The sequence below is a fragment of the Aptenodytes patagonicus genome, chromosome 1 (genome assembly GCF_965638725.1).
Source record: "Aptenodytes patagonicus chromosome 1, bAptPat1.pri.cur, whole genome shotgun sequence".
Taxonomy (NCBI): domain Eukaryota; kingdom Metazoa; phylum Chordata; class Aves; order Sphenisciformes; family Spheniscidae; genus Aptenodytes; species Aptenodytes patagonicus.
This window is the reverse complement of record NC_134949.1, coordinates 27,633,251-27,647,727: the sequence shown is the minus strand read 5'-3', so window position 1 is coordinate 27,647,727 and position 14,477 is coordinate 27,633,251. Positions and strand designations below refer to the sequence as shown.

The 14,477-nt window shown below is 43.8% G+C and overlaps 1 protein-coding gene across 1 annotated transcript in view; it reads left to right on the top strand.

The window, feature by feature from the left end:
• Positions 1–14,477, top strand: part of CFTR (CF transmembrane conductance regulator) — a 93,841-nt gene that overhangs the window by 76,633 nt on the left and 2,731 nt on the right. The window contains exons 23-24 of the mRNA XM_076328642.1: positions 3,255–3,410; positions 11,443–11,532. Coding sequence (XP_076184757.1) covers positions 3,255–3,410; positions 11,443–11,532 — 246 coding nt within the window. The remainder of the gene's footprint in view (positions 1–3,254; positions 3,411–11,442; positions 11,533–14,477) is intronic.

The window sequence follows — 14,477 nt, the reverse complement described above, 5'->3', positions numbered from 1 at the left end:
CAGGTGGAGCAGGACACGAAAGAATACCGGCCGCTGTGCCAAGGGTAACGCACCGCTGGCACCGGAGGGTGGAGGTGCCGTCTTGCCCGTTCGAGGAGGGCTCTACGCCACCCCGAATTATTATATAAGAAACCATAAACACCTCTATTCTTTAGAAGATTGATAAACCTCTAATTAATCTTCATGGGTGTTTGGGGTTGCGTTCAAGAAAGAGCTTTAGTTTCAGGACAGCAATTAGGCAGAGGTTTAACACTTTGCTTTAAGTTCATGCTGAAGGACCGTCCTCGGTGGGGTGGGAAGAACAGCTCGCATGATTTCCTAAGCTGGAGCCATACGGATGAAGAGGAGATTTTAAGTCTCCCACGTAGATGAGAAAACATGTTCGGTGACAGCTCCCTGGTCCTGCCACAAGGCAGCTCGTCACTCCTAGTTTGGATAGCACCAGTCTCTGCCAGGTTTGGTAGATCTGTCTTGGTTTACATGAACTGAATGTTTCATCTACTAAGTTTGAGGGCACCAAAATTTTGAAAGCGGGGGTCTGACTTCCTGTAGCACCACCCCGAAACCGCTCTGCCTTTGGAAGAGAGGCACCTGTGATTCCTGGAGCGTGGAGACGCGGGTGCCGCTGCAGTCTGGTGGATTTACTTCCTGGAAAATCCCTTGAAGCAATGGAGTATGGAAAATGAAAGATACTTTTGTACTGTACAGAGACAGGGCAGAGCAATTAAAACAAAGATCCTTTTTTCAATGGCTATGATTTAGGAACTCAATCCAATTTCGGTGATGAACCCTGGACTCAAAGGTAGCATTTCCAGAATTGAAGCGTGCTCCTTAAACTGGAGAGGATTTGTCTCTGCCCCGTAGGGAACCACATGTAAAACAAGTAGGAAAGGGGAGAGCTCTCCTCTGCTGAGGGGGTAGAATAGAATAGAATAGAATAGAATAGAACAGAACAGAATAGACCGTTTCAGTTGGAAGGGACCTATAACGATCATCTAGTCCAACTGCCTGACCAATTCAGGGCTGACCAAGTTAAAGCATGTTATTAAGGGCATTGCCCAAACGCCTCTTAAACAGTGACAGGCTTGGGGCATTGACTGCCTCTCTAGGAAGCCAGTTCCAGTGTTTGACCACCCTCTTGGTAAAGAAATGCTTCCTAATGTCCAGTCTAAACCTCCCCGGCACAGCTTTGAACCATTCCCATATGTCCTATTACTGGATACCAGGGAGAAGAGCCCAGCACCTCCCTCTCCACTTCCCCTCCTCAGGAAGCTGTAGAGAGCAATGAGGTCGCCCCTCAGCCTCCTTTTCTCCAAACTAGACAAGGCCAGAGTCCTTAGCCGCTCCTCACAGGACATGCCTTCCAGCCCTTTCACCAGCTTTGTCGCCCTCCTCTGGACGCATTCAAGGACCTTCACATCCTTCTTAAATTGTGGGGCCCAGAACTGCACACAGTACTCCAGGGGAGGCCGCACCAACGCTGAATACAGTGGGATAATCACCTCTTTTGACCGGCTGGTTATGCTGTATTTAATGCACCCCAGGATGTGGTTTGCCCTCTTGGCTGCCAGGGCACACTGCTGACTCATATTGAGCCTGCTGTCGACCAGCACCCCCAGATCCCTTTCTGCAGGGCTGCTCTCCAGCCGCTCCTCTCCCAATTTATACTTGTGCCTGGCGTTACGCCATCCTAGGTGCAGAATCCGGCATTTGGACTTGTTAAATTTCATCCCAGTAATCATTGCCCAGTGCTCCAATCTATCTAGATCCCTCTGCAAGGCAATTTGTCCCTCAAGAGAGTCAACAGCACCTCCCAGTTTGGTACCATCAGCAAACTTGCTAATGGAGCATTCAGCTCCTGCATCCAGATCGTTGATAAATATATTGAACAGAACTGGCCCTAGAATTGAGCCCTGAGGAACACGGTTGGTGACCTGTCACCAGCCAGATGTAGCCCCATTCACTTACAACCCTTTGAGCCCTGCCCTTCAGCCCCGTTCTTCACCCAGTGCACCGTGAACCCACTCATCCCACAGCTGGACAACTTGTCCAGAAGGATGCTGTGAGGGACAGTATCAAAAGCCTTACTAAAATGCAGAAAAACTGCATCCACCGCCTTCCCTTCATCCAGTAGGCGGGTGACCTTACCACAGAAGGATATCAAATTAGTTAAACAGGACTTTCCCTTTGTGAACCCATGTTGACTGTGCCTGATGATTGCATTATTCTTTAAATGTCTTTCAATAGTACACAGTATGATCTTCTCCATAATTTTTCCAGGAACTGAGTTTAGACTAACAGGTCTGTAGTTCCCTGGGTCTTCCCTCACGCCCTTTTTGTAGATTCAATTACAAATCTGCCCAGTCAACAGACTGGGTCAGTGCAACACAGCGCAGACTGCTCATCTGATTCAGAGGCCTGAGGCACTGTTACGGGAAGGATGCCAGGCAGCAGGAAGAATCCCCTTCTTCACCTTTACATGTATATTGTCACCCTACAAAAGCAGCCCACACTCAGACAGGGCATCATTAGCTGTGTAAAACCCAGCTGTTGGAAAAGGCAGTATCTCAGCATTTGCTGGTGGTTACTGCAGATACTGCTCGTTCCAGCAATAGGTTGGTGCAATCCCACAAGGGAAACACAACATTTAAAAAAAACCCCGTGTATTATGTTTCTTCCCACCTAAGAGGTAAGGAAAGGCAGCACCAGCTGGGCAGGTTGAGGACTTGCATTGCTGCTTGGGGGTGGGCAACGGCATGGTGTGTGCTGTGACCACTGCCTCAGGCCCAAATTCAATACAAATTCATGATCTGATCAGAGTTAGGCCCTCTATTTTCAATTATATGGAAATGAGTAGCTTAGTGGTGTGATTCAAGTGGACTCCCTACTTGGTTTTTGTCTGCTGGATGGGGTTTTGCTGAAGAGGGCTTTAGAGCAAAAGAAAGGGGAAAGGCACAAAGAGCTGGACTAGTCAGTACAAGATAATGTATAAGCAGATTTCTGTTCTTCAGCTAAGAGTAAACTAACAGATTTTTCATCTTAGTTAATTCTAACAAAACAAAGAAGAGTCTGGCCCAGTGGTTTGTTCAGCCCTTGCTGTAGGCTTTTATCATTCCCAAATGAGTGACATTTACAATCCCATTCAGATCCATTTGGATTGTTCTCCACTGCTGAGATCTCTAAGTGTTTCTGCCTTGGTCTGTGGTTAATATGTGAGCAGGATTAAGTGTTTGCTTTTATGATTTGCATTGCAGGTGGGCCTTTTAGGAAGAACTGGTTCAGGAAAAAGCACTTTACTTTTTGCATTTTTAAGACTGCTGAATACAGAAGGGGATATCCAGATTGATGGAGTCTCCTGGAGCACAGTCAGCGTGCAGCAATGGAGAAAGGCATTTGGAGTGATTCCTCAGGTAATGAGATTATTGTATATTTGTGTGCCTTTATTTTCATTGGTTCTATATCCGTATGCGCAGTTACCTTCAAGCTGTTAGTTGCTTTACGCTGAGAAACAGAAACAAAACACAAAGATTTTGTGAAAAGGGGAGTGGGATGGATGGATGGATGCAATGATTCGCAGCAAACTACTTTTTGAGGGTTTGTTTGCCACTCACACAAGAACTCTTCTAGAAATGGGAAGGTACAGCACACTCAAACAGAAGTGTTCGTAGCCTGCTTGTCCCTGCACCTCTGAAACAGTTTGCATGTTGATTCAAAATAAGATAGCGCCACCTGAAGAAAAAAATACAATCAGTGGTGTTCTCAGCTACTGCTTTCTAAAGCCCTACATCAGATATTATGGTTATCATATAGATACTATACATTGCCCATTTTCCCTGACAGGCCGGTAGCAGAATTAGTACTTTTCTCATATTTTACTAGATCACTAGCTGATCCCCAGCTTGGACTCATCACTTTTTTAGCTGTCACCTCTCACTACCGTGTCATGGTGCATGTATATGGGTGCACATGTTATTTATGCTTGCAGCAGTCCTGGCATATGGGAAGTAATACCATTTCAGAGATGAAAAAGGAAGCAGCTCCTCACATGGGTTTAGGCACCCTAATACTCTCAAATAACTGGAACAAGAAAATTAGTCTAAGGAGGAGCAAACAATTAAACCTAGGGCTTCTGAGTCCCTTGCCAATGTCCTCGCCACTGGATCAGTGTCCTACGTTAGTTACAGCTCTGGTTTATCTGTCTCAAAAATGAACATTATTGGCTGCATGCAGTAACGCTAAAAAGTGATCGCTCACTGTAAAGGTAGGAATGAAAACTGGTGGAATGAACTGCATAATTTTAATGCCATGTTTTGTTTTTTTGTTGTTGAAAGCTGTCAGTTCTTTCCAACAACACTGACACAGGAGTAGCATGTATTGGCCTTCTCTTCTTTGAAAGCTATACACTGGATAGCTCTTCGGCTACTAAACATACACAGTCTTTTTCATAACAATTCATTCCTTTGGAAATCTTGTGAGTGTGGCAGAATAAGTCAAGTAACGGTTGACCACAATCTTACCAATGAGTCACTTGTGGTATCGGGAGGCAGAGGGACACCAGTTGCAGATCAGTCTGCCCCGCCTTTATCCATACTTGAGGGGTGGCTACTAGCCCCAGAGACTGATAAGTATGGTTTGATCCTTGGTCACCCTGGTTGGCCCACTCCTTGGGTGTCAAGGAGTGGACCAGCCAGGGTGACCAAGGATCTCCTTTTGACTGTCAGTTGTCAAACCCTTAATGTGCTATTCCCTTCATCCCATCCCCACCGTAAAGGAGTTGACAGCTGCTTTCTGTGCATATTGGTTTGTTCCCAGATAGTCTACTGTCTTAGAAAAGTGGTTACTGTCTTAGAAAGCTGGTGAGCTGCAGTGAACATATATGTGGTATAATGCTGTTGTGCACTGACTACATGAGATACTTTAAAATAGTTGGAGAGACTCTGGAACAGCCAGCCGATTTAACTGAAAAATATGCTGTCAGGTTTACATTTTAAAAATAGTGGGTTTCTTTTCCATAACCAACATAGCAGAGTTCTGTCCTCACTTTCACCCTCCGCTGGGTATGTAGGCTAAATTCTGCTTTCTACCACAACACAAGAAACCAAACTAATTGTAGTGAAGTCACTAATATGACTGTCACTCAGTCGCTATAGTCACTCCTGATCTATTTCAATGTCATGGAGGTGGGATTTAACTCTGACCGAGCTGTTCCTGATGGCAGTGTCTTGGCTCTGGTAGCTGTTAAAAGATGCTGAAATGCTCATGCTGGAAACACAATGGTTTTGATTTTGCAAACACAAGAGGGTCTCAAAATTTAATTTGTTCAGTTTTGAGTTGTGATAGTTTCCCTTTCAAAAATGTTATCCCAGAGTAGCCTGAGTGGCATTTATTTAAAGTAGGCATGCAAAGAAGGCACAACTCTTTCCTCTCTGTGCATTTCCACAATCATGCTTTGAAATTTCCTCAAAGGAAGCAATTTTTTAGCACTTTGACCTTGCCAGAACAGACCCTTTCTTCACTGCCAAGTTACGCCCCCAACAAAACAGAACCAGGAGAGCGGTGGTGAGTCCACTGGTTGGATTTGTTTCTTGCCTGAGCTCTACTGACAGCCTGGTTGGTCACACGCTGCCTGCTGAGCTGAGGCTTGCTCGGCAAGCTGCCCTTTGATAGCTGTCATCACCCTTTCTGTCCTCTCTTCAACGTTTTCACGTCTATCTATTCCCGTAGACTTTTATTTCTTTATTATTGCTGGTTCAGTTCTGCAGCATGGTTGTTGGTTGCAAGCATGAAAAATGTCACCCCTTCAGATCGAGGCAGCTGTGCAGTGAACTGCAAATGCAGCTGCATCTATTTAGTTTGGAGGACAGGTATGCTATACAGCTGTCCTCCAAAGGATGGCTGTATAGGATGAAGGATGCTTTTACTAGTATAAGCTATGTCTCCATTGGGAAATTTTCCTGATATAGCTATACAGCCAAGTATAATTTTCTGTATTGGAAGGGCCTTCCCTATCTCTCCCATAGTCATCCTTTTGCTCTCAGCCCTTTCTTCCTTTGGGATGTGGTTGCCATTTCCTTTGGGATGTGGTTTCTGCTTTCCATCTCCAGCTGTCCCTGGGAACGCATGGGCTGAGGAGAAAACTGAATGCTTGGTAACAAGTAGCCTCCTTGTCCCAGTGAAAAATATGATTAAGAACTCTCATAGCTGAGTACTCACTATAGAGTCACTAATGGTATAGAAAACATCATTCTGCAGCCAACAGCAAAATGTGAGAGACATTTGTTACACGAGCAGTGTAACTTGCCCTTCTGCTAGTGAGGTGCATTGTTAGTTCATTGTTAAAATTACCTATTTAGTTCAGTTTGGAAGTCCCTGATACATGGATCAATGCCAAAAAATCCCAGCCCTCCATTCTCTGGAAGGTCACGTGAGTTGCCAGCCTTTTTGCATGCTTCAGCTGCAGCTCCTGTCCCAAAGCCTTGTCAAAGAACTGCACATTACGCCTCAAAAGTTCCCACATTCAGAACGAAATGAAGTTTTCACCAGCACTTTCCCAGCAGGGAAGAGAAATTGCATATGCCACCCTGCCTTTCCCGGCAGAACAAAGGGAGCCTTTTGTTCTTCGCTGTTCACCTACGGCTTCAGAATGGGGGGAAAAAAAAGTTGCCTTTCCTTTCCCGGGAGGCTGGCCTACAGCAACACATGGATATTCGCCGTCTCCAGGAGAGGCTTCGCTAACAAAAGGAGAACGGAGCTCTACCTGAGGCATGCTTCCTCGTGAAAACTTTCCAACACTCTCCTTCTCTTCCTTATCCGTAAACGTGCCAGTTTAGAAGAAGTGCTTTTCCTCTGTGGGAACCTCATTGATGCGTGTCTGCATAGCACACACAGCGTCCTAACACACTGCCGTCTGCTCCATGCAGGCGATGCTGGAACAGCCTGCAGGGTGGTCAGGGATCACGCTGAACCGGAGCAAAGGCAAAACCTGTTTCTTTCAGTATCTCAAATCCAGCTGTCAGCGCATTGCAGTGGCAGTAAGGAGTAAATCATATAAAACACGGTTCCTGGAGCACCCACAAGGAAGTTCCTTCCTGTAGCTCCTCACATGCTGGCGCTGCTGAAACACAGCCTGACCACAGTGCTGCTCCTACAGGATGTTTTTCATTCTCATGCAAAGCAATTACTCCAGCCATAACAGGCTGTTTGAAGTAGAATCACAGCCCATCATCCCTTCTTTCTGGGCACTCCTTTCTGATGCTTCTTCTGCGCGAGTTTCCCCACCACATTTCCAGGGTGAGGACATCCAGCTGCATCTGGTTTCAACACACTGAAGCTCTTCTGCGTACAGGTCCTCATGCAGGTTGCATCCTGAAGTATTTAATGGAGTCAAATTGAGAAAATGCCTTCAGAAATTTGGCTTTGAATGGAGAACAGGGGACCTGCAGCCAATTTTGCATTAAAATAAATGAGGAGAAACCTGAGACCCGTAAGGTGCTGCTAGCTCAAAGGAAGGGGATGACTTCTGGTGTCTTCTTGAATGTTATTCCACTGCATCCTGGTGGATCTCACACTGTTTTCTATGTGTAAATACTCCATATAGAGTTAAAGCAAGCTTAGCATGGAGAACAAGATTACTACAGTTTGTGGGACTGCTAGCTGACAAAAAAAAAAAAAATCACTTTTGCTCCTTTGTTTTACTTAAGAAGTGAAATTTCACAACTTTTATCTTTGTAGTTCAAATTTTTCAGTAGCTATCTCACTTTGTTCATGATATCTGTCTGTCTCTCTGCCTGCCTCTCTCCAGTACTGTTTCATTGCTTCTCATACCTTTCAGGGCTGTTCACTTTTGGAGGTCGCGGGGGTGGCTGTTTTGCAGCGTGCCAGGGCACTCCTGCACGGTGCAGCCTGCTGAGCAGCGCCGCTCCCCAGAGGTGGTCCCACAGAGGGTCCCGCAGAGCCTGGGTTCCTGCAGGTCATCGAGACAAGTCAGCATCACTGGGGAGCATCTGCTGCACCAGACCCATGCACAGAGCACCCGGGGACATTAATTAACAACCCCACATGCTCATTTCAGGCAGTATATAAGTTGTTTTCTGCATCATGGGTTCAGTGTTGCCAGGAGCACAGCACTTGTGTTTATGAGTAAGCTCTATGGGAGGCAGAAGTTTTAGCATCTTCAGGGGAGAACGTTACAGAACTGGTCCCAAAAAACTTGCAGAAGGTCTTCGTTGCTCCCATGCTCTTATTCTTGTCTGTATAAAATATAAAGTCCCTAAAGGACACTTAGGAAAACAAAGCCTCTAACTCTGCACCTAATACTAAAGCATTCACATAGCAATTTGATTTTCTTTCATGTTGATATTGTTGCCATAATATATACGAAGTGGAGGAGGCTACATGGAGGTCATATTGTTGTTATTCTAACTTCTCTGTGCGGGGAGCTGGTGTCTGGTCCCAGCTGATGTTGCATTTGTTCTCCAGCCCTGGGGTGTACGAGAGCAAGGGTCCACGGGTCTCACTGAGGACCTGCACATGGGTTGTCTTTCGTTGCAACAGCAGCTTCTCAAAGCCAGGATACTCTCACTCCTTAGCAGCCTCTTGTCAACTGATCCTTTACTCTTCTGTAGGCGTTTGCTTAGGTACTCCAGGGTCTTGGTTCTCCACATAACACTTAAATCACTTGGGAAGCTTATCGCCACAAGCTGGGTGTATCCCACACCGTAACCTATACGCAGAGGCTCTAGCTGCTGAGGGGGATTAATGCCCTTCAGAAGGATTGATTTACAATATTTGGGGTGGTCAGAACATAAATATGACCATATTTATATTCCTGAGTGTTTTGCTTCTGGGTGGATGTCAGGTCTGAGAAACTATTTGTTGTATGATCACACCCATTATCACCCTGGGTAATTTGAACAAGTGACCGAGAAGGAAACGGTTCCAGATTTGCTGCCAGTCTCCCCAGCCTTTCATTCCCCTTCCAACGCTCTCCTTATTTCTACTTCTTCCATATTTATAAAAAACACATAAGTCCATGGGATTCACTTTTGGTGTTTTTCACTTTAGACTTCTAGCTTTTAAGAATTTCTGGGGTTTTTTTTTCTGCTTCTTTTTTTCAAGTGGACTCTAAACTGCTCATGTGACTCATATTTACTCAAGTGAACCCTATGTGGTTTCTAATGAGCTGGGAGGAAGGAGGTGTTGAAATGGAGAGAGAAGTACCAGAATTCAGGACAATGAAATATTTACCTTGTGGAAAAAAAAAAGTACTTTTGGGAATAGCTTGCTTTTAGTGCCCTGCTTCTTGAAAGCACAGTTATTAGGAATAACAGCAGTTTCTGAAGAAAGTAGTTCTCTTTATTTCTCTGCCTGCTGCACTTCAGCAGGAATGTTATTCAGCCCTATCTTCTTTAAAACTGGTTTGTTCAGTTAACTATTATTTACCACTGAGAAATGAAAATACCTATTCCATTAGTTAAATGTATGGCGCTCAAAGTGTGAACAAACCCATGTCTGACACTTTCCACAGCGTTATTATTTGCACCGCACCCACTACTCAGAGGAATCTAATCCTGCTGCAAATACGTCGCCCCGCTCACGCCACCTAACCAGTGCAGGGCATGGGAAAAGGGCTGCGCTGCACTTCACCGAAGCATTCGTTGTTATTTACAATCATGATTATAAAGGAAAGAGTCTACGCTTTCCCCTGGTCTCTACCAAAAGTGCTTCAATGACTTTTGGCTGTGTGTGCTGCCGCCGCCGCCGCAGCTCGGTCGGTGTGTTGCTGGCAGCGCGGTGAAGGTATCATTGCACTTAAATCCACCCCACTGACTGCAGGGCACCACGGTGCAGCTGCTTTTCTCCTCTGGTCTCTTGAGTCAGGTACTTCCTTCTCTCTTACACCAAATAAGTTATTGGCAACGGGTTACATAATTAAGCAAATTAATTAATGTAATTTATTTTCCTCTGCCACGTTTAAACTTTTAATTAACCATAATTAAATGATTCATGTAAATGTGTGTATAAATCACTTTGAAATCTGATGAAAGAATGCCAATTTCCCAGGTTAGGTCAGATGGAAATTGTGGTAGACTGACCAAACTCTGGGAAAGTACTTGCTAAGCGTATTCTCTCAGCCATTTTCTGCTGGTACAGCTAGCCCTTCACTGCTTTTGGTAGCGTTTGACTACCAAGACTCCAAAAATTATGTGGCTGTGAATCACTGGCATTTCAACACGGTTTTCTCTAAATAAATATTTTCTTTAGGAAGACAAAAGAGAAGAAAATAATTGTCTCAAATTTTCCCTCTTGGTATTTGTTCCGTATGTACAAGAAAAGAGCAAGCAAATGGTAATATTTCTCAACAAGGCACTTCTTAGATTCTTTGAGAGCAAGTTCTCCCTGCTACAAGCAGCAGGTGTACCTCACAGCATAGAAAGCAACAGCTTGGTTTTATCTCATAAGAAATGTTGTGCAACCTCAGTGTCCCTTGAAGAACCTCATTTCCACCAGAATCTGACACACCCACCCCATGTAAAAAGAGATTAAACAAATATTTAATTTTGTCTGAGTCATTGCTTTTCGAGCTACAAAACCTGTATCTAAGGGATGTTCGCTTAAATCTGCTTGCCTAAACTGATGAGAAAAGCAGAACTGAGTAGTAAACTTCAGTGCAAGAAGGATGTGCTGTCAGTGCCGGGAAATGTGCATCCTCTTCATCTCGTGTGACAGAAGGGAGGTGCAGGACAGAGCAGGGAGAGAGCACGTGCCGTAGCATCAGTCAGGGAAGCCTCGTACGAGAGCGGGTTGTTGCTGCTACAGTCGTGAATCAGGTTGTGCTGCGTCACATCTCAGTGACGTGACAGTGAGAGAGAGAGAAAAAAAACGCTCTTTTGAGGTAGGGCTGGGACATGGTGAGATGTCAAGTAACAGAATGATGCTAATACATATTTGGCTACAATTGATTAGAAAAATTCATTGATGAAAACCAACTTAGGACACTGTCCCTGAATACTGACAAATATCCAGGAGGTTTTTTTGTCTCAAAACAAAACTGTGGGAACACACGCCTTGGGTCAGTGATCTTTTTTTTGTTTGAATATGTTTCACATAACAAAGAATCAAAAATAGTTTTTAAAAGGCTTATTCCAAAATGGAAATACAGGGAATCTTTTAGCCTGACAACTGCTGAAATGTGATTTTTACTGTTTTTCAGACAAGTTTGGTTAAGTTTTTATTAAGAAAGTTACCAAAAACTGAACATAAGGATTTTTAAAATCACTTTTTTTGGAACAAAGTTTTCCAAAATTTTTAATAACCTGCAATAAGCTCTGTCTGGTAATGGCGGCAGGTTATTCTTTCTCTGTATGCTTTAAAATTTACAATGCTTTACACAATGTTTCAGGGTATCTATCTACCTGTGTCTGTATATCTTTTTTCTCGTAGAAAGTGTTCATATTTTCTGGAACTTTTCGGATGAATTTGGATCCTTACGGGCAGTGGAATGATGAAGAAATATGGAAAGTTGCAGAAGAGGTAAAACTGTTCAGTGTTACTTGTATTCCTCTGGTGAAGCGGTTACAGCAGAGTGCAGTGTAGGCCAAATGATTGTCATATGTTACATTTATAGAGAGTCTTAGGAAAAAAGTGCTGAGGAAAGATAATGCTATGCTATAAACCACGTTTCCTTATTACCTAATAAAAAGGCACCTTTATCAGAGATTAAAAAGAAAAAAGATAAACTTCCATACGGCACGGTCTGGGTTCCTCATGCAGTGATTTGGCATAGGTGAGGTTTTATGTTTGGCTCTGCTGGGTGACCCTGAGAGAAAAAAAGTGGAGGAAGCTGATATAGCAAAATGTCCTGTCATCTTTTCTCATTGTAATGCTTTGGCAAATATATGAAATCTCTGCAAGGCATTTTTCTACCAAAATATGTAAAAATTACTATGAAAAATTTTGGAGGCCAGAAAAAAAAAAAGAAAAATGTCTGTGGCCTCTCCTAGAAATAAGGCTGGTGTTACTGCAATAGGAAATATTTATAGTCAGCTTAGAAAAGTCTTTCCTCAAAGTATTTTCCAGGTATTGCGATTCTCAGGCCAATGTAAAGCCAGCTGAGAAGGAGCACTCTGACACCGCATTCAGGCTTACGTTCTGCTTGTGTCACGGGCAGCAGCCTCTTCCATGGAAAATAAGAATCATGGAATATTAGATTTTATGAACCTGAAGGTTTTCTTCTAATTTTATGTTGAGGTTTTAGCAACATTTAATTTTTTTCAAGATTAGGGGCCAGATTTTTACAGTTCTGTTTCCACGTTGAGCTGAACCCCCTGCATTACGGTTGTCAGATGCCACCTATTGGCTCTGACAGTGCTTAATAGGTCGCACAGGTGTACGTAACGCCTGGAGAAAAGGCAGGTGAGAGTTACGGGAGGGAAAGAGCTGCAGCCCAGAAAGCAGATTTCTCTTTCCACGGTAGGGATGACCTAATTAATACAGACTCAGTAATGAATTGGTGCCATTTTCCTTGTTCATAGCAAGTCTCAAGTATCAGTAAATGCTTACAAGTGTGGGACTTAACCCGAAAGCTTCCTCCTTTCCCATCCAGAAGGTTTACTCTGTCTCTGCTCTCTCTCTTTTGGGTTTATCTAATTTCTTCCCTATGTTTGGAAAAGAGGAAAGTAGACACTTCCTATGAGTAATTTACTGTGCAATGAAAACATCGTGACATTTTTGGTTAAATGATGTGACAGGAGCTTTTCAGTCGGTCCTAGCAGAGGCAACAGGGTGCTCAGTGCTGTGCTTCTCTGCTTCTCTGAGGCTGGGGAAAAAATGGAGTGTGGATTAACATCCCCTTTCTTGAAAAAGACAAGCTCTGCTTCTGCTTTTGAGGATTGTTTTCACTGCACGTGTGAATCGAGCCTGGGATTTTAAAGAGCTAAACCTCATTTACAAGGGTGTGAAAAAAAAATATTTTGAAGTGTTTATCATTAAGGAGTTTGGCAAATCCATATGTGATACAGAGTTTTTCATTGCACAGGTGAGAGAGCAAAGCAAACAGAAAAGAAAAAGAGCTGTAATACTTTTTAGTAGGGGTGATTGGATTGTTTACAAAGTTCATGCTCTTGAAATCTGGCTTGTTAGCGACAGTGAGTCAGTGTAACTTCGGGAGCATGGCACAGAAAGAAAGTTAACTGTCAGCTTATCCCTGACCCGCGTTGGCTGCTGAGGATTTAGGGGATCCTGCTGAGATCAGCATCAGCTTTTTATGCTCCTCGCAATCAGCTGCAGAGAGCAAAGTGTTGTCTGAACAGATGTCAGGTGCTTCACTTTTTATTGCCCCCACATTTCAGCACCTGAATCTGTCAGACTTGCATCAACTTTTGAGGCCAGGTTTTACTCTTGCAGTCAGCTGTCTGGACCCTACAAGTACACGGAGAGACCTTGTGCAGTTTTAGGAAGAAAGCACCTTTTGCAGCCATTAGGTGCAAAATTTCATTAAAGGACACGATGTGTGTTCAAAAGAGGAGTGAGGAACAAATCAGTGGCCTTAATTTTGCTTATAAATAAAACCATGAACTCTTCAGAAACTCAACAGACGTACCCACACACCCCAGTTTAATATGGTTTCTATGTAAAATGAAAACACAAAGGAGGAATTCCAATTTTTTTTGCCCTGGAATGAAAATGAATGGCAGATCAGTAATATTTCCAAAATCCAAGGGGGGCTCTTCATAAACCACTCGGGTTGCATCGCATTTTTATAACGTCTTTTGGAGCAATGCAACTCACACGTTTCCTAGTTCTCATCTTTTACAAAAATTTCTTTGTAAACGCTGCTGGTTAGGCCAAGGAGCACAGTCGGTTTGGACCTGTGGAAGATGCAAAGCTTTGCTTTGAGGTGTACGAAATGCATCTCCCAACGAGAGCAAAAAGAAGCGCTGGAAGAAACAGTCAGAAGACATCTCCTGGCCTGGATTCTGGTTTCTGGTCCAAGTGAAGCAGCTTCACTTGGCACGGGCACCCCTCTAAACATTTTGTCAGCAGTGCTAGAGGGAAGCCCGTGACACCGTTAGTATGGACAAAGTGCACAAGACCTTTGGGGCAGCAAAAGGAGCAGATGGAAACGCTCTTAGAGCCATAGAGACAACGGCCGTGGTGACCTGGGTTATTTTCTCTGTTGCTGTAATGTAGCATGTGAATTTTGGTCGTTTCTTTTTACCCTCCTAGTAACCAAAGAGGCCTGGTTTCTTTTCAAAAATCACTTTCCTTGACATCTCCGAGGACGTACATCACTGCTGGATAAAAAGTTTCAAATATATTGCTTTCTCTAGCCTGCTAACTCAGAATGTTTTGGTCAAAATGCCAAAACTCATTGTATGTGACAAACAAATGAACCATTAACTCTCAGCTTCCCAACATAAATCCTAGCGTGTTGTAAGAGTCAAATATTTCAGTGCTTTTCACATCATCAAGCTACT